Source organism: Pseudoliparis swirei, chromosome 10, assembly GCF_029220125.1.
Source record: "Pseudoliparis swirei isolate HS2019 ecotype Mariana Trench chromosome 10, NWPU_hadal_v1, whole genome shotgun sequence".
Taxonomy (NCBI): Eukaryota; Metazoa; Chordata; class Actinopteri; order Perciformes; family Liparidae; genus Pseudoliparis; species Pseudoliparis swirei.
Window position 1 is genome coordinate 8,120,984 of NC_079397.1, and position 21,552 is coordinate 8,142,535.

General features: G+C 46.5%; 1 protein-coding gene across 1 annotated transcript in view; it reads right to left on the bottom strand.

Moving 5' to 3' along the window:
• The window catches only part of arid2 (AT rich interactive domain 2 (ARID, RFX-like)), a 32,607-nt gene that overhangs the window by 3,279 nt on the left and 7,776 nt on the right, over positions 1-21,552 (bottom strand). Inside the window, exons 4-15 of the mRNA XM_056424654.1 lie at positions 18,099-18,232; positions 14,216-14,434; positions 13,818-13,885; positions 9,700-9,769; positions 9,105-9,367; positions 7,992-8,088; positions 7,696-7,905; positions 7,388-7,552; positions 6,445-6,517; positions 6,194-6,328; positions 5,843-6,054; positions 2,100-4,408 (exon numbers count right to left, since the gene is read on the bottom strand). Coding sequence (XP_056280629.1) covers positions 2,100-4,408; positions 5,843-6,054; positions 6,194-6,328; positions 6,445-6,517; positions 7,388-7,552; positions 7,696-7,905; positions 7,992-8,088; positions 9,105-9,367; positions 9,700-9,769; positions 13,818-13,885; positions 14,216-14,434; positions 18,099-18,232 — 3,955 coding nt within the window. The remainder of the gene's footprint in view (positions 1-2,099; positions 4,409-5,842; positions 6,055-6,193; positions 6,329-6,444; positions 6,518-7,387; positions 7,553-7,695; positions 7,906-7,991; positions 8,089-9,104; positions 9,368-9,699; positions 9,770-13,817; positions 13,886-14,215; positions 14,435-18,098; positions 18,233-21,552) is intronic.

Genomic DNA, 21,552 nt, shown 5'->3' on the forward strand with positions numbered 1-21,552 from the left:
GAGGTGGGGGAGGGGCCGTAGGCGCTGATTGGCTGCCACGCTTCCGTCAGTCTGCCCCAGGGCAGCTGTTGCTACTGATGTAGCTTACCACCACCGGTATGACTGGTGTGTGTGTGACTACTGGACTCTGGACTCTGTAAAGCGACTTCAGGTGTCTTGAGAAGCGCTATATAAAATAAATGATTATTATAACTGTTGGCGGAGATGTAACCGGGGCCTGTCTAGTGGCACCAGTTGCTCTCTCAGCTGCTTTGCTATAGGAGGTGGGTATCGGAGAGAGCCACATGGTCTTAACTGGCCTCACCTTCTTAACCTCCAAACAGTAACTCGCAAGTGGTGTGCAGTTCGGACATTTTGCTTCGTCCAGGATCTTCGGTCTCCCGCGTAAACAGCATTCCACAAACGACTATTTCATAGATTCATTTTTGCTTCTAATGTAACGTTGATCGACAAGTTGAGCGTTGCGTGTACTTCACGCGACCAGTAGCCTCTGCTTTGAAATGAGTCGAGCATGATATCGGTACGATCCTGTATTTAGAGATCAATGAAGATAAATCCATTGTTTGTTCAACCATTGACAAACCTCAGAGTGACGGTGTCAATAAAAAGATACAAAATAATAAAGTTCTAATGGTTCTCAATTTCAAGTCTTCTATTAAAATACACATGCCACTTAAATAACTATAATAAATAAACACATCTGATTCTGTTAGGCGTGGTTTCAAATATGAATAGCTATCAACAGACCAATACAAATAATAATAATAATAATAATTCACTGCACGTTTACCGGCTACTTTTCTCCACCTGCTGCCTGTTCCGTATTCTTGTGGCAGGCTCTGGTGTCACTCCACCAAACTGACAAAACTGTGATTTGACTCACCATAATGCAGTGATATACTACTTTAGCATACCGACCTATATTGTAATATTAAATTGAAGCAGTGGGAAAATATTTGAAAAATAATATTCTCCTCAACCTGCAGAAAGTCCTCATACGCCCGTAACCAACCAGACTTCTTCCTTCCATCTCCGAAACAAACGGCAATTTGAGTGCCAAGCAAATCCTTTTTCCGAACTGCACAACTTTTGTAATTCCAAGTTAGTTTCCGATTTAAGTCCGACACTAAAATGTTACACATCTAGAACATAAGGGGCCACTTCAAATTCAGTTACATAAACGTGTTATTCGAGTCAAAACCTGGAACCATATAAAAAAAAAACACCCTGTAGTGGAGGTGCACAAACAACGTGCCTGTGTTCTACCAACAGGTACATGAGAAGACACCACATACTATGAGCACGGGCCTGTTGTGTGTTTTAGTGTCTTTGGTGGCCCCTTGTTCCGCAGCCAGAGGCATACGCAAGTCATTAAGGCAGAGGGCGGGAAAGTAAATCGGAGGTCGTAGTTTTAAATCAAGTTACAATGTGGACTACATAAACAAAATATACAGCTCTCAAATAATAGCTAAACTAAGACCACAGAGCATGACCACAAACTGCAGCTGATACAGCTGCATTCTGTTTCAAAACAATGTTTAAATTGTCTTGAGATGTTTTAACAGCAACAGTTTCTCTGCCAAGTCCAAAAGTGGAACGATCACAGCTGCCAACAACAAAACTGAAACGAGTATATGTTACAGTTTGACTGTACAGCATTCTGGCAACATTCAACTCCAGACGAGGCATTTTAGTTGATAAAAGACAAAAATAATATGGTATATACAAATATATAATGAATATTTAAAGTCTTAGCATATGTTTCAGAGTAGGAGATGCCTCCAACTTATCTGCTAGACCGTTAAGTCAACATATAATGTGAATATGTTTGATTACAATGAAAAAACACACCTGGGCAGCACAGAATTAGCACCATTTACCAGTCTAGTCCAGGTAGATTTGCATCACCAACAGGCTACAGTAAACAATGGTAATCTATCGAGTGGCTGGTGACAAAAGGACAAAGAAGTCGTTTGTAGATGAGTCAAACGTAGTAGCAACAGACAACGTACGTGACTCTAAATACTCACGATGGTGTCAGACATGCAAACAGAAGGCCAGATATACACGGCTTAGAGACTAACCCTCCAATGACTCACCGTCGAGCCAGCTGCCAGCGTGGGAGGGCAGATCCTCTGCTGAGTGGCGTTCTCTATTGCTACTTTGGCTACCGTGCTTGGGTCTGCTCCTGCCGGCACCGCCACCATGGTGGCACTGCTGCCAGCGTTGTTGGGGTCACTGATGGTGATGATGCGCACACCCACTTTGTTGGGGATCCCCGAGGCCGCCCCGCCGCGTTCCTCGTTCTCGGCAGGCCTCTTGAGACCCCGGGCCTCGGAGGCCACTCCGTTTGCGGGAAACGAGGCGGGACTCTGGGAGGTAACAGTAAGGGTGGGGGGGAGGGGGGAATTGGGGAGCAGTTGCTGTCGTAGCGCCGGCACGCCGTGGCCCGGCCACAAAGGTCCGTTGGTCAGTTCCGAGGGAGGCCTGTTGCCGACTGCCTGGGGTCCGTTCGCGAGGCGCTCGGCCTGCTGGGCTTTGGCAGTGTCCTGCTGACTAGGAAGAGACAGGTCTGACCCGCGACTCTTCTCAGAAGGGCCCATCTCCCCGTTCCCAAAGTACTGTTTGGAAGCAATGTGATTTGGAATGTTTTTGTTTATGTTGCTGCCACCGTCAACCCGATCAAAGTCACACACCCCATTGACGAGAGTCTTTTTGGCCTCAGGGTTGCCCTCCAGAGGGGTGTTTAGGATGGGGGAGAGGGCCTGCTTCCCATTAGCAGGGTGGCCCTCTGTCGCCGGGCCATTGAGTGCCCCCTGGCTGTTCCCTGAGTGGTATGGAGGTAGATTAGACTCCATACACTTCCGACCATTTAGCAGCTTAGCACCTGCCGCCACATCGCCATTACTGGTTTTTCCATCGGGGTCTCCTTCTGCCAAAGACGAGTTCTCCATCACCTCTATCTTTCTCTCATGGATATGCAGCCCTGTGGCGTCCTTGGCCTCCTCCTCCTTTTGACAGATGATCTTGTCTCCTCTGAGGGGAGCTGGCAGTGGTGGTGGAGCCTCAGGGGCGTGGTGGGGCACTAATGCAGTAGAGAACGGAGGAGGGGGGACTCCCGGAGCCACAGCACCCTGGCTGACAACAGCAGAGGTGGTGAAGCCAGTGGTGGGGACCACGGTAAATGTGACCTGTCCAGCTGTCGTGGGGCCGATGATGGTAGCTGCCCCTGTGTTACTTGTGGAAATGAGCTGGCCTGGCAAGAGCTGGACTGTCTGGAGGGCTGGAGCTCCTGCAGCGGGAAGCTGACCAGGAACCAGCTGGACATTGAGCTGCTGAGGCTGAGGTGAGGGATTCTGGGTGCTGTAGCTCGTCTGGTAGATCACCTGCGAACTAGACGCCATGGTGTTGTTCGGAGGGGGCACCTGTGGAGCAGGTAGGATGAGCTTTCCTCCCGGAGTAGTAGGCCCTCGCTTTGGAAGCAGTAGCTGTTTGATCAAGCTGGACTCGGTGGAGGTAGGCTGAGGGGGGGGAGTTTGGGAAATGAGCTGGAGTTGCTGTTGTTGCTGCTGTTGATGACGTTTCACGGACAGTGCGTGGCTGACAGTTTGATTGGGCTGGACCTGGGTGTTGGAATGAGAAGCAGGAGGCGGGCAGAGGTTGGAAGCAACTCCGGGCTGCCCTGCGATCTGGATATTCTGGGAGCCGGAGGGGTTGGCAAGAACGATCTGGTGTATCGCAGGGGTGTAGGCTGGGTTCTGCTCGACTATTACGAGACTCTGCGACTGCTGTTGTGGCTGAGGCTGCTGGTTGGGAGTGGCCATCATGGCCGCTGGTCCACCCGACTGGCTTGGTGCTGGCTTGGGGGCGATGTTCTGAAATGTGACGCGTGACCCCTGGGAATTGGTCACACCTGCTATACTAAAAGCAAGACCACCGCCTGCTTGGGTGAAAGAAGAGGGTGTCGATACCGTAGCAACGATCTGAGGCTCCGCCTGGGGAGCTCCACCTTGAGGCCCAAACAGGGGAGGGGTTTGAGGGTGCTGGGTGATCGGAGGGCACACACCGTGTACACAGGCGGTGAGGATGTGGCCCTGTGGTACCTGCTGAAAAAGCGTGACAGATGTCTCTGTGGGGAGCATGGGAGAGTGCTGCTGAGCAGCAGGGTTCTGGGTGGCCGACATCGGAATCTGGACCACTGGACCCGGTTGCTGCTGCACTGCTGCCAGAGGATTTGGTGGCAACTGTGGGGAAGCCAGCAGGGGCACCGGGTGACGGGAAACAGTCGGATGGCTCACATGAGGAGGGTCCTGTGCAGTCAAGGCAATGGATGGGACAGCACCAATGGGGCTGGGGCCCATCACCTGGACGAACTGGGGTCCAAGACTGGGAGGCCCGAGAAGTAAGCCTGGTTACACAAAACGCAAAAACACAGAACTGATCAGACCCAAGATGCTACTTAAGTTTCAATGTTTTAATTTTTCTTGTTTACAAAGACTCTTTTTTAAATTGGTTTGTAGTCATGTTTAATGTTCTTTAATGTACTTTAGACGCAACAAAAATAAAGTATTACCGTTTACCTGTCATGTTTACATTTTTATAGACACACAACTTTGCCCAATGTCTTCTGTGATTAGTTTCACGACTTGCGATACAGCTTAGAAGACTTCCTCTCAATTTCCTTGAGTAACCTCCTTCAAATAACTTAATAACATAACTTATTCCTGCAAACATTTCCTCAATGTGTTTGCAGGAATAGAAGTTAGTTGAAGGAGGTTACTCAAGGAAGTCGGTGGAACCCAGCTCTGCTTCCTCTGCAGGCCTGCGAGCATCCTTCTGCACATTATCACTTTTCTGCAATGTCTTTTCCTCCAACGCTGTTAAGCTTTTAATAACTACGTCTGGTCGGTCCTAAACAGTATCTTAGATCAGGGGTCCCCAACCCCCGGGCTTGGTTGGAACCGGTCCGCGGAAAAAAAGTGAATAAATAAAGTTTATTTTTTATTTTTTTAATCAGTCGGAAAAAATATCTTATTTTGAAAAAGGACCGGATACACCCGTGTGTACGTCTGAGCCGCGTTCAGGAGTCTTAAAGTTCGGGTTTATCGCTGCAGGCGAGTCTCACACGCCGAACCCTCTGCTGGCGGCACATTTCAGTGACAAAGAATCTTAAAACATATTCAACCTGCTCAATGAATTCTGTCACTTCAGGGAAATGACGACTGTTTTCAAGTTGGCCGATAAAGTCGCTGCTGTGTGGGCGAGTGAACAGCGGAATATTCTACATGTTTCAGACGTTGCCCGGGTGGAAGAGGCTTTTAAAAGAGTTTGAGCGGTACTCCAACCACAAAAGACCCGACTGCAAAGGAATAGACCTGTAACCATTTGTAAACAAACCCACCCGGTGAATCGAGCCCGTCCGAGCTAAAAAAAAATGTGTTCGAGATGCAAATGACGGTGGCCTGAAGGGACATTTCACACAACAACTCTGCCGGTGTTCTAATGACAGCGACCAGAACTCGGTTAGGAGCAGCGGACCAAACACACGTCTGTGTCGCCATCTCCATTAGCGGCTCGTTGCAGGTAAACAAGCGCACGGCTCACACTAATTCGGCGTAATGATGAGTTGTTGTTTTGGCACTTTATGCCCTTCGTATAATTGTATGACGTCATATTTATTACGTCATTTATATTGCCGGTCCGTGAAAATAATTTCTGACACGGAACCGGTCCGTGGCTCAAAAAAGGTTGGGGACCACTGTCTTAGATGACTGGACAAAACCCAACGCTCACATTTATTTGAATGAAATAGCGTAAACATGATTAATTCTACTAGTTCTACCTGGAGGCGGGGCTTGAGGGTCGCCGGGAGCATCGTGCCGGGCTGCCGCAGGTGTGGGAGCTGCTGCCGCATTCTGCTGCTGGGGCTGCTGATAGTAGAGCTGGATGGGCAGAGGGATCGCCCGGCGCCTCAGCCCCACCAGGAGAATCTGAACCTGACCATTGACCTTGGCCTCCTCTTGCCGCCGCATTGTGTGATTGGGAAACACGGTCCTGTGGGGGCAGGGGGGAGACGCAGGTTCATCACAAAAAGGGAAACATCCGCTGGCATCTTTGAAGCTGCAGAAAACAAGCTCAGAATCTGATTGGACGTGAAAAGCATCGGACAGGATGAGGAGGAAATGGGACTGACCGAAGACATTTGAGGAAGCCTGTTGAGTTTAAGATGTTGCTTCGTCCCATTTTACTACACGTGGCTAGGTACTCGGAGTACATTTCTGATCGAGACACGGAGCCCTCTTGGTTTGTCTCAAAGTGTGCGTTTAGCCTGTTGGAGACAAACAATCGATTGAGTGGTTACGATACGAGCAAAAAAAACAACTCAACTCTATGTTTCTTTAGCTAAAACATCAGAATAGACATCTTGAGGTGAAGTAATCTTACCATTGCAGTGTAAATTTTTCCCCGTCGAGTTCAACAATACCAGGTGGGGTGGATTGGACCGGGACCGTCGTTACTGAAAAGACAAAAAAAGTGTCAGGTTTATGTTCTGTATTGTTGTTTTAATGCTCAAAACCAGAGATTAAGGTGAATTTGGTCAACGTTTGTGTATTCCCCAGGGTGTCCACTAGATGTCAGCAAACTAAGAACGGTGCAACCTTGTGGAGCACACTCGCAGCACAGGGATGGATACTGCCAAGGTTGGGTGGGTTGACCATGGGACACCTGTTCATTTACTACTGGGGCTTCAGTGTGATTCCTTTGTCCCCCCCCACCAAAAAGGGAGGGCAATCTAAAACTAAATAGATGTTAATCTTCTTGGTAGTCTTCAACTTTAATCTCATCTTTTTTATCTACTTCTTCAGACAGGAAAAGGATCAAATAAGGAACACCGCTCGACTCTGGCCTCCCCGATTGATTACCACAGAAGATTAAGAGATCAGAAAATTGCCAACCCTTTTGTACTATTATTAAGCATTAAAAGAACATCACAAACAAACTGGTCCTTCACAATTAGTGAAGGATGCGACAGTGCTCCAACGGCTCAGCAGCAACAGGCTAGTTATTATAGATATTGACAGTTGAGTCAAATGCAGACCTTGTTTGGCCAATCATTGAGTTTTGAGTCCCACCCCTTAAACGCAGACTGGCCAATCATAGCGCAACATCATCATCCGGGGAGGTTGGACAGAGATATATATTTAGAAAAAATATGTTTTTTAATGTAAAAACCTGAAGCACTAACACAGGTAGAGTACATAAGCACATTTCAGATTTCCAGTGGACCATAATGAAAAAAATCCAAAACTATGTTTATTCTCTACAGTGTAGCCAAAGTTCAAAGTTGACACATGAAATCCCCAGCGTGTGACAGACAGACACTCACCGGGCACTGCTGCTCCCTGCACGGCTGCAGGGACCTGCTCGACCAGCTGTGGTCGAACCTCGGCCGCCTGGTCAGCGGTGGCCTGATGCTCAATCAACCGCACCGCCGTCAGGGCGTCGGCTCCAAACGTATGGAGGTCAACCGATACCAACCGCACCAACAGGTCTGACCAGGGAAAGAGGAGAAAGAAGACGGCACACAAGGATCAGCACCGAGGAGCCTGGTAACATATCCGCCATTTAGCGGATCAAAGAACTGCTTCACTCCTGCGGCAACACACCAAAACATAAGAAGTAGCCGAGTCATACCTATGCTATGGTTGACGGAGGCGATCTTGCTGCAGGGAATCTCTCCGAGCTGGGCCAGCAGGTACAGCACCTCCAAGGAGGCCATGAGGAGCATGAGGTCCGGCAGCGTGAGGAGCATTATGACCTCCCGGTACGAGTCCTGGTCCACGTACTCGCAGATGAGCACGCCGTTGTCCTCTGCCTTGCTGAGGTTGCCCAGGATTTCCATGGCTAAAACGAGAGTCACGTTTAACTCAGGGAGCTTCACCAGGCATGCGGACTGCGGAGTCACCGTAGTGGCCCACCGGATGACTCACCCCTCATTTTGAGAAACCTGTCCCTGGACATCAGACATTTGGTGATGGTGTGAAAGATCAGATGAGTTGTCCGAAAGTCTACGGGATCCAGCTGGAGCTGCAAGGATTTCAGACAAGATTCATTCAACGATCCACAACATCTACCATACAGATCAGAACCACACATTTAAACGCCTATGACAATGAGACCTCACATTGTTCGCGTTTATTTAGTAGAGTTAATGCATGCTACCTAAAATATACCAGAAATAGCGAAAATCTAGTTTCCATTTGTAGTCCCCCGGGCGGAGGCTGATCCAAACAAAAGAAAGGCCCTGTTGCTATATTTAAAAGCTGCCAGCTGGCCACAAGCCAAACCACAGTAATTCCGTCGTGACGTTCATGATTTGTATTCTTGCTCATAACATATAAGCAACCAAAAGGTGCTCTAGTAGTTACGTTACAACAGAAGGCTTCGCGGTATCAGATCTGAAGATATGTGCTAACTGGCCTCAACCCAAACATCCAATGAATGGCATCAAGGACTGAACCGATAGTATCAGGGACCCTATGCATGCAGTTTCTAAAAATGGCTCATCTCCATGCATCTCATAACAATAAATGTGACATCAAAACACAAGCGAGCCGACGTGATGCGTTTCTCACTCTGATGGCTAATGTTTCACCAACATTCTCAACGTTGCTCTAGAAGGTTTGACATCAATGTACATCTGTACATTTTGGTTCTGTAAAGACTGGGGACACAACTAACTTAAAATAGCGAGCATCGCTTTAGCTACAGCCTGATTCACACTTCAACAACCTGTGGAGGAATACAGGGCGGTAGTTACTGCCAAAAATAAGAACTATAAATGGACAATTGCTGCTTCGGATCAATGACCAGTGAATAGATGGGTTTCCTTTAAATGAAACTGATGTCAGAGATGAACTAAACTGCTCCAATTCAGTAACGGTGGCTAAAGACAAGACTGTTTACGGTGTCACAGTAACCTCTGTTTGGAAACAAATCTCCCTCGTCAGACACTGAGGATGTTTTCACTGAACTAACCCAAATCGACCGTTAACAACAACAAAAAGAACATTATATTTGACAACAGCCAACACCAGACCAACCTCGGCAGCCACGTTGCCCAACGTGTCGAGCCCAAGCTGTCGGAGTGAGATGAGGTTACAGTGGGCACAAAGCAAAAGGAAGCGCAGGCACGTTCGGTTGGCCGCCAGCAGCTTGACGTTGGCCTCCTCGAAGGAGAGGTTCCGCAGGATGACGGCGATCTGCAGGACACGCTGCGACTCCATGTCGCTGATGCCCTGGTTCCGCGGCGGGTGGAAGAGGCTCTGCCAGCGCTCCTCGCTCGACGAACCGTCTGCCAAGAGAACTGTCGTTTCTTTTAGCAAGTCCGTTTTATCATAAGCAGGTGTAACATCTCTCCAACTGGTGCAGCTTGTTTCTAAAATATTGTCGTTCCGCTGCTTTTCCACATGTGATCATTGCTTTTACTTATTGGTAAAAATATTTAGTAAAAAGGGAATGTGAAATAATACAACAGCACACATCCCACTTCTCACTCTGAAAGGGAAGTCGCGGTAAAAAAAAAGCAAAGCATCCATGTTTATGTCACAGCATTGGAAGTGGCAGGAAACAGTGGCAGCATACAGGAGTGTTCCCCTTTTTTTGCTTGCTGTGGCTTTAAGTACCACGTTTGTTTACCTTGTGCTGCACTGTTCTTGTCCCAGATCAGCTCCCGGACTTCGACATCCTCCACCACCTCTTTCCAGAACTGCAGAAGAATCGCAGCTTGTTAGCATTTAAAGGATATTAACAATAATAAGTCAAGCCAAAAGCTCAGCAAATGAAAAATAACAAAATTGTCTTCATTATTCTACGTATTCTTCTTCCCTGTAATAAACCTACACTAAGCGAGGATTCAACTCAACCGCTTTCTTAAAAAAACTTTTATTAAACGCGAATAATCTGATGCAAGTTTCTCGCAAAAACAGGACATGGTGAGAATATTACCGTGGCCAATACAATTTTTTACTGACCACATCACAATGCAACTCCATGCAACCTCCATATCTTACCTCATTTGAAAGCCTTGTTCTTAGTCTTTCACATCCAACCTGGAAAACACTACAGCCAATTCTATTTGTGATTCTGTACCGGCCACCAGGTCCATATTCAGAGTTTATATCTGAATTCTCAGAATTTATATGAAGTTTGGTTCTTAAAACTGATAAAGTTATTATTGTAGGAGATTTTAATATCCACGTGGATGTTGATAATGATTGCCTAGGTGCTGCATTCATCTCATTGTTGGACTCGATTGGCTTCTGTCAGAGTACAGAAACCCACTCACAGCTTTGGCCACACGCTTGATCTTGTTCTTACTTATGGCGTTGACATTGAGCATTTGAACGTCTTCCCACAGAATCCTCTTCTGTCAGACCACAACCTCATAACTTTTGAATTTATACTACCGGAGTGTACTCCGTTAGTCAAAAGTTTCTACACCAGATGTCTAACTGACAGTGCTGTAGCTAAATTTAAAAAAGCGATTCCTTCTGCATTTGATTCAATACCACATCTCAATATAACAGAGGACTCCTGGTCTAACTTTAGTCCGTCCCAGATTGATCATCTTGTTGATAGTGCCACAGGCTCTCTGAGAATGACACTGGACTCGATAGCCCATATGAAGAAGAAGACAGTGAGGAAGAGGAGGTTTGCTCCCTGGTATAACCCTCAGACCCGCAAACTAAAGCAAACGTCACGAAAGCTTGAACGCATATGGCGTTCAACTAATCTGGAAGAATCCCGCTTAGTTTGGCGAGATAGTCTTAAAACTTATAAGAAGGCCCTCCGTAATGCCAGAGCAGCCTCTTACTCATCAGTAATAGAGAAAAATAAGAACAACCCCAGGTTTCTCTTCAGCACTGTAGCCAGGCTGACAGAGTCACAGCTCTGTGGAGCCGAGTATTCCTATAGACCTCAGTGGTAATGACTTCATGAATTTCTTTAATGAAAAGATTTTAACTATTAGGGACAAGATTAATAATCTCTTGCCCTTAACCAGTGCCAATCTGTCCTCAAGTGGAATGGCCTTGGAAACCGCTGTATGCCCTGGTGTATATTTGGAGGGCTTTTCTCCCATCAACCGTGACCAATTATCTTAAACGGTTTCTACTTCGAACACGTCTACCTGTCTCTTGGACCCCATCCCGACGAGGCTGCTTAAAGACGTTTTGCCTTTAATTGGCGGCTCTCTATTAGATATTATCAATGTGTCTCTGCTAACAGGCCACGTACCACACTCCTTCAAAGTGGCTGTTATTAAACCTCTCCTGAAGAAGCCCACTCTGGATCCAGAGGTGTTGGCTAACTACAGACCGATCTCTAACCTCCCCTTCCTCTCCAAGATCCTTGAGAAAGTGGTTGCAAATCAGTTGTGCGACTTTCTACATCATAATAGTTTATTTGAGAAATTTCAATCAGGATTTAGAAAACACGACAGCACCAAGACAGCACTGGTGAAAATTACAAATGACCTCTTAATGGCAGCAGATAAAGGACTCATCTCTGTACTGGTCTTGTTAGATCTTAGTGCTGCATTCGACAGCATTGACCATGACATCCTATTACAGAGACTGGAGCAGTCGATTGGCATTTCAGGCACGGCAATATTATCAGGAAACACTCCATAAACTTTCATTGTTATGCAGATGATACTCAACTATATCTATCGATAAAACCAGAGGAGAGCAACCAACTCGGTAAAATTCAAGCATGTCTTAAAGACATAAAAACATGGATGACCTGCAACTTCTTGATGTTATACTCAGACAAAACCGAAGTAATTTTAATCGGCCCTGAGCACCTCAGAGATCAATTATCTGGTGATGTGGTTTCTGTAGACGGCATTGCCCTGGCATCCAACACCACTGTAAAGAATCTTGGCGTTATCTTTGATCGGGACTTGTCCTTTAACTCCCACGTAAAGCAAATCTCAAGGACTGCATTCTTTCATCTACGTAATATTTAAAAAAATCAGGCACATCTTGTCTAAAAAAGATGCAGGAAAATTGGTTCACGCGTTCGTTACTTCGAGACTGGATTACTGCAACTCCTTATCATCAGGCTGCTCTAATAAGTCTCTTAGGTCCCTCCAGTTGATCCAGAATGCTGCAGCTCGTGTTCTCACTAAAACTAAGAAAAGAGATCACATCACTCCTGCACTAGCTGCTCTGCACTGGCTCCACATAAAATCAAGAATCACTTTTAAAATTCTTCTCTTAACCTACAAAGCCTTGATTGGTGATGCACCATCATATCTTAAGGAGCTTGTAGTACCATATTACCCCACTAGAGAGCTACGCTCACTAAATGCGGGACTACTTGTAGTTCCTAGAGTCTTAAAAAGTAGAATGGGAGCCAGAGCCTTTAGTTATCAAGCTCCTCTTTTATGGAACCAGCTTCCAATTTCAGTCCGGGAGGCAGACACAATCACCTCATTTAAGAGTCGACTTAAGACTTTCCTCTTTGACAGAGCTTATAGTTAGGGCTGAATCAGGTTCACCTGGTCCAGCCCCTTGATATGCTGCTATAGGCTTATAGCTGCCGGGGGACGTTTAGGATGCACCGAGCACCTATCTCCTCTTTTTTCTCTCCTTAAGGATGAATTTTTCATCTCTCAATAACACGTTACTAACTCTGCTTTCTCCCCGGAGTCCTTGTGACTTCACGTCTCATGGGGTCATCAGACCCTATGAGACGACATAGATCCTATCTGCCTGATGGATCATCGAGGTCTGGGTCGTGGAGTTCCTGCTCCTGACTACGCCACTGTCATGTTGAGACTCCGCCCACTGTTGAGACTCCGCCCACTCCTCCTCCCCACCGCCATCTGCCTGATGGATCGTGGAGGTCTCCATCGTGGAATATGCCTACTATGAACTATTCATACACTCTGTCACATTCATTGAATGTATTTTAACTCTAAATCTGTCCTTCTGTACACATTACATCTATTGCACCTGTCCATCCTGGAGAGGGATCCTCCTCTGTTGCTCTCCTGAAGGTTTCTTCCCTTTTCCCCTGAAGGGTTATTTGGGAGTTTTTCCTGGTCCGATGCGAGGTTTTGGGGCAGGGATGTCTATGTGTACAGATTGTAAAGCACTCCGAGACAAATTTGTAATTTGTGAAATTGGGCTATACAAATAAACTGAATTGAATTGAATCTTAGCACCATTTTTTAGCCGAGCAGGGCGGTGCTGACCGCCAGCTGCTAACAGACAATTTTAACTAGTCCTCCTGCAATTTGGTGTCCACAATGTAGAGATAAATATACCATCGTCTCGAGCCCGATACCTACTGTAGTCACGCTTTCAGATTTTTTTGGTACTTAAGTAATCGGTTCTAGAGACATCCGTACTCAACACTTCTTCCTTTTCTAAACTTGCAGCCTCCTGCTCCAACGGACACCGACTCAAGTGACATCACAAAGCTCCCTCTGGAGCAACATACGGGTTTACACACATTTTTTTCCACATATGCAGTAGCTCTCCCGAAAACCTTGAAACAGACATTGACAATGTTCCCCTTTAATCCAGCACCACCACTACTGCATTGTTAATAACTCTTCGTAGCAGACCAGCCACAAGATCTTTTGACAATCGTCATGCTGCGAAGAGTTAAACGGATGCTTTGTGGCTTGCTTAATGAAAGTCGTCTTTAAAAACTATATATATTTATAAAAGGCCAAACCAAGAGACGCATTGAGAAGAAGGCATTCAGAGGTCACAAATAAAAAGACTCTTATTCTACATTACCCTGACAAAGTCCCGTGAGGTTTTCTCCTTCCAGTCCGTCCCGAATACCCCGGAGAAGCTGCCGAGCGCTACAGGAGGCAAAGAGGCAGCAGGGTTAGAGTACCATCTCAGTTCAGGATTATTTGTTCTTCAATTCCCTCTTGAGAAATTATAAGAACAGAGGGCCTTTGATACGAGAACAAAGAGGTGAAAAGGCAGCCAGCAAATTGGGCCGCGAGAATAAAATGAAAACTAGATTTTGCTCAATAAATATCGTTAGGAATGCATTTTGGATAGCTTCATCCAAACAGTTTTCAGAAGATTATCTCTACACTAATCAAAATGTAGAGAATCGACTGTTTCTTTGTAGTCAGCAGCTCTAAAAATTAACTTTTCTACACAATCCGAGCGGAACGTACAGTCGTCGAAGACCCCGGCGTGGGCCAGCAGCAGCGTGACGAGCTTGGGGTCCTTGTCCAGCTGCATGGCGTGCTTGCTCTCGTTGGACAGCAGCGTGCAAACGTTAACCGCAAAGTCCACTTCGTTGGGTAGACCAGAGAGGAGGGACAGCACCAGTTTGTTGTAGTCGCACGGCGGAACGAAGTCTGTGGACATTCCATAGCTTTGGCGGAGATAGTCTGTGGAAGGAAAAAGAAAAAAAAACGTGTCTCAGGTTACTTCACATGTTCCATCACTCAAATCTGGCATTTGGAGGGCAGTGAGGAGAGAGAGAAATGTCTTTGATTTCAGGGCTGATGAATACCAATATGTATTTTATATGAACATAATTAGAGGTATAGATTTGGCAGCTCATGAATTCAAGTTGGAGCACATAACAAATCTCACATGTCGAGGGTCATTTGGCCGCCTTTGTATTCCTCTAAAGACAAATTCTATGAAAAGCTTAAGGTGGATCTGCTCAAACAACCACCCTTCAAAACAAGCCTCTGCTTGGTTTTCTCCTTCCTCTTGGAGAACCAGCTAGAGGTGCACACATCCCCGACTGGAGTGTTGAACCGAACGGGAAAATGCTACGCGTACAGTTAGCCCCAGAACCAATTTTGGGCTGCATTCGTACGTCCACATGGAATCTCCCTGGATGACAATATCTACGTCAAGCAGACAAAACCCGACAACCGCAGAAAGTATGAATTGGCCTTTTAAATACCGCCCACCAAAGCAGAAGCTCAACACAAATGGCTTTAATGTATGGCGGAATGTTCATGTGAAAAAGAAAAAACACGTTGTGAAATTTGTCCCAAAAGTGATTTTTTAAATGGAGAAAGGCTCACTCACTGTAGAGGATTTAAAAAGTAATTTGTGCATCATGGGAATATAGCATCAGAGCTGCAGAGTGAAAGCCTTCAGTTGTCCTGGTGCGGTCGCTAACCGTAGCCCCATGCACACCTTCCGCCAGTTTAACTCAGATTAATTTCCCCTTTAACAGAGTTTGAGCAAACCCAATGCGGCGTAGAGTTGTTCAGCGAAGGCTGCTTTTAGTCTAAATGAGTTTGATGAGGCGCGACTTGTGTGTGCGACCGAGGCGTGAGAATGTTCTCCAACTTTTAATTGTGTTCGTCTTTGACTCGTCCGCCTTCATGATGGACATAATTAAGAAAAGACTTCCAATCCAAAATAGCGGTGAGGGAATCATGACACAAAATGGTATTCAACAGCTCTAGATGACAGATGACCCGGTCTGCGAGGGCGAAATCGTTTGTCAACACGCCTTTCCTCCCGTCCCGCTCGTTTTTCTGGCTTCGATCATTTGTGTGCATCGGTTGACATTTCTTCTTTTCCACCGACGGTGGATATGTCAATTTGGTGCAGGATCTTTAGTAGACTGCTGCCCCTGGGAACCAATCGGGAAGCAGAGCAGAGTCCCGCTGAGTGAATTTAATTCCCACGCTGGGGAAGAAGAAAATCGGTTTGTGTGTGTAAATGTGATTCAGCAAAGTTGCTATTAGAGCGGCAATGGCTCCATTCAGAAACACCTGCAGCCAGAGGTGCGGAGGACTGAAGGCAACATTTGACAGACATGTCTTTGTGAGCAGAGTGGATTAAATGTTGTCACGGGGCCTACGATCCAAAACGTGATCAGAGAACAGGGAAGACCGAAGCTCAGCGGGAGAGATTTATAGACCAGCTGTCAAATATTAAACCATTGTTGAGCCAGCCAAGCCGATATTAACCCGGTCAAAACTACATTGTGTCCTACAAAGTCCGACTCATCTGGGTAGTGAACGAGGGAAAACCTTCACAGCCGCGGGCCAAAGCTCACCGCTGTTTGCCGCGTGTCCTTTCCTAGCCCACGGCCATGGAGTGGAGTCACTCTGCTCAGCAGGCACACGGCTGGTTTGTGAGTGAGAACAGCCTGCGTCTAAAAATAAAAGGCTGGATGCTTTGAGGGAGGAGAGTCAGCGAGTGCTTCCCTCCTTCCCCTTCATCAATAAACCGCCTCGTTCTAAACATAGTGATCATCGCTGAGGGGCGCTTCTTTGCTCAGGTTTAAAAAGTTAGAAACCGGTAGTCAATACTTGTGTGTGTGCCTAGGCAACTTCAGTGGAAGAAAGAAAAGAGGCATAAACAATGTACTTCACAGCCTTGATTCCAACACAGCGGCGCTCTGAATGAAACGAGTCACGTGGAACAGAAGTGATGAATGTGGAAGTGAAGGAGTAAAGACGGCAAAAAGCTCAGCTGTGGCACGGGTCCTCAGCCAGGTTAGTAAAGGAGAAATAAATAAAACACTGCAGACATTTCTTCTGTTTCTGAAGAGTTGATTGGGCTGTTCAATAGTTAAGTGTTGCAGAGTAACTCGAGCGCCTCAGTGCTTCATGAAAAAAGATCACCATGGAGATTACACGCCGAGAACAGTGGGTGAGACAAATGGCCAAGGACCAGAGCAAGATTTTGGAAGAAAGGATCCGTACAAACAGAAAACCTTCGAGGTGGCTCAGTTATTCGTACTAGTTGTAACTGAACGAAGAGGATCAACCTCAACTTGTTGAGGAAACAGTTTTGGGAAGGGCTGCAACCGCCAATCCAGAAAGTTGATCAAATCTGATTCTAAAAGTAATTGGCAACAGCATTGTCGATTCGTTGGGTCGGTTTAGTTACAAGCCCATGTAGGAAGTACCTTTGTACATAGTAAGTCTCTCTCTCGTACTTTACATTTCTCTTTAAAAAAAAAAATCCCCATTTAGAATAAATTTGTACAGCCATGCTCTGTTAAAAAATTTAAAATACCCCTTGCAGTGCTTTTTATTTTGAAACAAAATGAAGTATGCCATTTTGATATTCTATTGGAGTAAATACTGTCAATTTGGAATAACAGTTAATTTGTTTAATAACCCGTCATCCAAGAAATACATCAACATATACCTAGCTTGGGGCGACTATGGGTCAGTGGGTAGCAGGTCCGTCTTTCAATCAGGGGGTGGAGGTTCAATCCCTGCCCTAGTCGATGTGTCCTTGAGCAAGACACTTAACCCTGAATTGCTCCCTGTAGCTGTGTCTACAGTGTATGAATGTAACAGGATTGTGTAAGTCGCTTTGGATAAAAGCGTCAGCTAAATGACATGTAATGTAATAAAACCAGTCGCAACCCTAATTGAAGACAGAGTATGAAGCCTGGTAGCTTCGTTGCGTCCTAAAGGTACAGAGGTCCTCTTATGGGCTCCGCTAAAGCTCTCCGATTAACATGTGCATTAACATGCTCAAGAGATTACACAAACTCAAGTGTTAAAAATCACATCGGGGCAACAGAAAGCCGCCTGCTTGACAACAGCGCATGAGGACCCGACATGTTCTTACTAACAAACGGTTGAATGTTTTGAATGAGTCATAACACTTTTGGGGACATTAAAGCGATCTGAACCATCATCAAAACGCAAAAACTAAAATCAACACATTTCCTTCCTCGTCATGTTCTCGTTGACATGAACTCGACAAAATCCCCCAAACAATCGTCTGCCGCCGAGGGGCGTGTCTTTGCGTAGGCTCGACCTCCACGCCGACCTCTTATGAATCTCACACGGCTCCGATGTAGTGCTGCTTTGCGATCACAGCGGTGTGAGAATGAAGCGTTGCAGTTGGCCGAGAGAGAGAGCGAGAGAGAGAGACAGGATGCGCTTCAAAGGAAGAAGAATCAAGACCGAAAACAAGACAGGATCCAAATCAAAACGGAACCCGTGAACCTGGGACAGACGAGACCCAGACGGAATCACAGAGTGAACGTGTGAACGCAGCAGAACGAAGCTTCTGAACACCAAGCGCACAGGAAGCACAGTCTCCGCCTACCTGATACAATGTGTTGCTGGTAGTTGTAAGAGCTGGGAATTGCACCAATTGGAAGAGAGGCTTTGGGATTCCCCGGCTGCACTTCTTCATCGTCCTCGCCGAAGTGGTGGACTTTCTCATACTTCTCCAAGTATCTGCAGAGGAGGAAAAGAGTAAAACACACAGATGAGCTCAGACTTATTTTGCACTTTCTTTCCGAGACTCGAGTGATGCAAGATTGTGTGGTTTTCTTTCTTTTCTTTTTAATAATGCCGACACATCTCCCTTGCCTTGACGTTGATGCAGCGTTTGTTCTCCGATACCAGTCGGTGCATTTTGAAACTCTAATTGGCTCCAGCTTCTTTCAACAAGACACTCAGAGTTTAGAGATGCACCGAATAATCAACCATCGGGGGAAATTGGCTGGTCCTATATAGACCGGCGTTCCATCGCTAGGCAACAGCGTGGGTTTTGTGTTTACTTCCCGCCCTCTTGTGTCCTTCACATGCACTGCAACAGGAAACAGACCGAGACACAGCTACACACACACTTCATTTGTGCAGTAAGCTGGTGCACTTCTATTCAGAGATGTGTCTGTGTGACGGACGGTCCTGTAACATGGTGCCATTTTGGATAACATTCAATGTATTATAATAGTTCCAATTTCAATTTGCCATTAAAAAAAAGAACAGTTAAACAATGTTCAAAGCTGGACAGAGCCATCCATACCTGTGGCGTCGCATCACAAACGTGCCAAACATTACATGTCCCACCCAGGAAACGGCTGTTTCACAAAAGCGAATCACCTTTTTCTAGAGAACGCACCGTCACAAAAGGTTCTGCAGCCGAGGAGACCGCGAGCATAAAGTGAAGGGACCCTCAGTGTAACATCGGCCCTGTGAGTTAACTTTCTTTTACCACTTATGATTCAATAAGGAGTACAAACGTCTGGAATAACAACTCACTATTGAAACCAAACAGGCTTTTCAGCTGAAGGAGTTTAAATGATTTCAAGGTAACCAAGGTCAACTTGAACCTACAAAACGGATGAAAGAGTGTTTGTAGCAGGAGCGGTGGCTGAGAGACAAAGAGATAGACATTCAAACAGCCTCTGAAGAGACCTCACAGGGGCTCCCGTACAGTCGGCCTAAGTAGTACACCTTTAAGTCGGGGTAAAACGCAAATCCACTGCAGAGCACACAAGAGTGAAACCGTCACATTCAGTGTGAATTACACAGCTCAAAAGTTGCATTGTGGAAATGCAATTTGATAGCTGCAACGGTGAGCTTCAGCTTGCTTTACTGGTTCTGGGAGCGGGTTTTTTTCTTCCTTTTTTTGAGCTTGACAAAGCCAATGGAAAATCACTTCCAGCAAGCCCATGGTGCTCCCAGGGGCTCAGATGTGTGAAGTGAAGCATGAGCCACACTAAAAGTGGGGTAAACAAAAAATATACACCTCACAGCAACATCAGTTGGAGACATTGGTAAGTAAGATGGGACGTGTCACAGAAGAGAGTTCATGCATTTCAGGCCTGAAACCAAACATCTTTTCAGACGTTGACAGCTGTGGTCAGTTGTCCTGAAGGTGCAACAGGCGGGGTCAGTTCAAGCCACTTTGAATACAATTATGTAAAACAGGGGAGGGGTTGTTTGAATAACGCCACTACGTCTGAACGCCGCTACAGCCCGTAGTAGAAACAAGTGAACCGGCTGAAAAACCCACAGCTGCGAGCAGACGTCGAGCCAAGAACTCCTCTTCGGCGGCTATCGTGCTCGCATTCTTAGAAGTTAGAAGAAAAATAGGCGCCGTGAGCATGCTTTCTTGGGTTTTTGCAAACACCCCATAACAATGCGGAGAGAAACGAAAGCGCACTACCTCAGCGGCGATAGTGTGTTACGCCCTGCATGTGTGGCCGTGAGTCACAGAGTGAGCGCCTGTTTCTGAATGATGCCCCGCTTGTTCATCGTGGCCGAGGTAATCCCCCGTCCGCTGGCTGCCGGGTGACGCACTGGACTATAAATACACACAGCCTTTATTTGTTGAGAGTGAGAGTGAGGGGCGCAGGGGGAGGGGGGGGGGGGGGAGAGAGAGCTAGAGAGGCCCCAGCCCTGACTGCAGCGTCATCAACCGTCATCAACCGCTGTCTGGGCACAAGCAAGAAAAAAAAGGCTGCGGGTAAAGACAGGTGGGGGCATTAGAGGGGGGAAGGGGGTTTGACTGCAGCTGCTCATGTCTGCACTCCCCACACACACACAAACATAAATCCCCCCCCCACACACACAACTACCCACCAACAGAAGCCACCACCGTACTGTCACCGCTAACGCCGAGGCACGCTTTCACTCCAAAATAATACGACAAGTGCCCAAAAAAAGGGTTTGGCCAAAGCGCCGTGGACGAACAGGCATGCGTTTGGAAACCGCTGCCGTCATTACTGGCGTGGTATTTACAGTCATCTAGATCACAGCGGTGCAGTTGTGCTCCCCCGGGCTTCCTCTGCTCAAATGCCCTCAGTGTGTGGGAGTCCATTGCCCCCTGCTGGATGTGGGGCCACACACACACGCACACACACACTGGGATTTGTCAATATTCACAGGGGCCGTTTGCCGAAGGTGGAGCCAGTCGAGGAATATTCAGTAAAAGCTGGATCACTTGGAGACCATTTGTTGCCGGATAGCAGATTTAAAAGTCACACTAGAGCGCCGCATGACAGGCAGCCTAAGACATGGCGGTGACTGCAACACCATCTCTATGCTCTGATGGCATTCCTGTGACTCCACATCACTCAAATGTAGAATGCGTGGGTGATAACACAAAAACATGAAATAAGCCCTTCCAGTAAAAGAACGACCCATTTAACGAGCGCTTCCATTCTAGCTATCAGCAGTGTCAATCTGCATGGCACGGTGGGTCAGTGGTTAGCAGCACATCCTGGGTTCAAACCTCTTTTTTTTGCGGCGGAACAATACGTTTCTCCAGAACATCGGCGTGTCAAGGAGAAGATGTTGATCTTGGCAGTGAGCCGGACGGTTTAGAACGTGAACGTACCACTGGCTCCTTGGAAATAAGCAATCGTGTACATTCCAACCACTTTTTGTTTTGCAGTGAATCAACCTTAAATGTCTCCCAAATATCAATCCTGAAATGACAGTGTGATCAGACGAAGTTTAGGGCTGATCCCGCCAACTGCTGCTGTTTATTGTGTAGATTTCACCATTTCCCTTATTGTGCCACTGATCATTAACCTTTTTCCTCTTTCTTCTTTTTGCCATGACAACATATTAAGTTGTCATGACAAAGGAGGTGGTGCAGATCTTATATTTGTTAGCCATAAAAATGTAATTGTTTTAATTTCTCTAGATTAACAATGCCACCCCTTAAGGTCTCTCATCTACATTCCAAACTCTTCTTCCATTATTTAAATGACATCACCGTTGATATCTTTGCTTCGCAATATGCTTTTTAAGACGGGCTA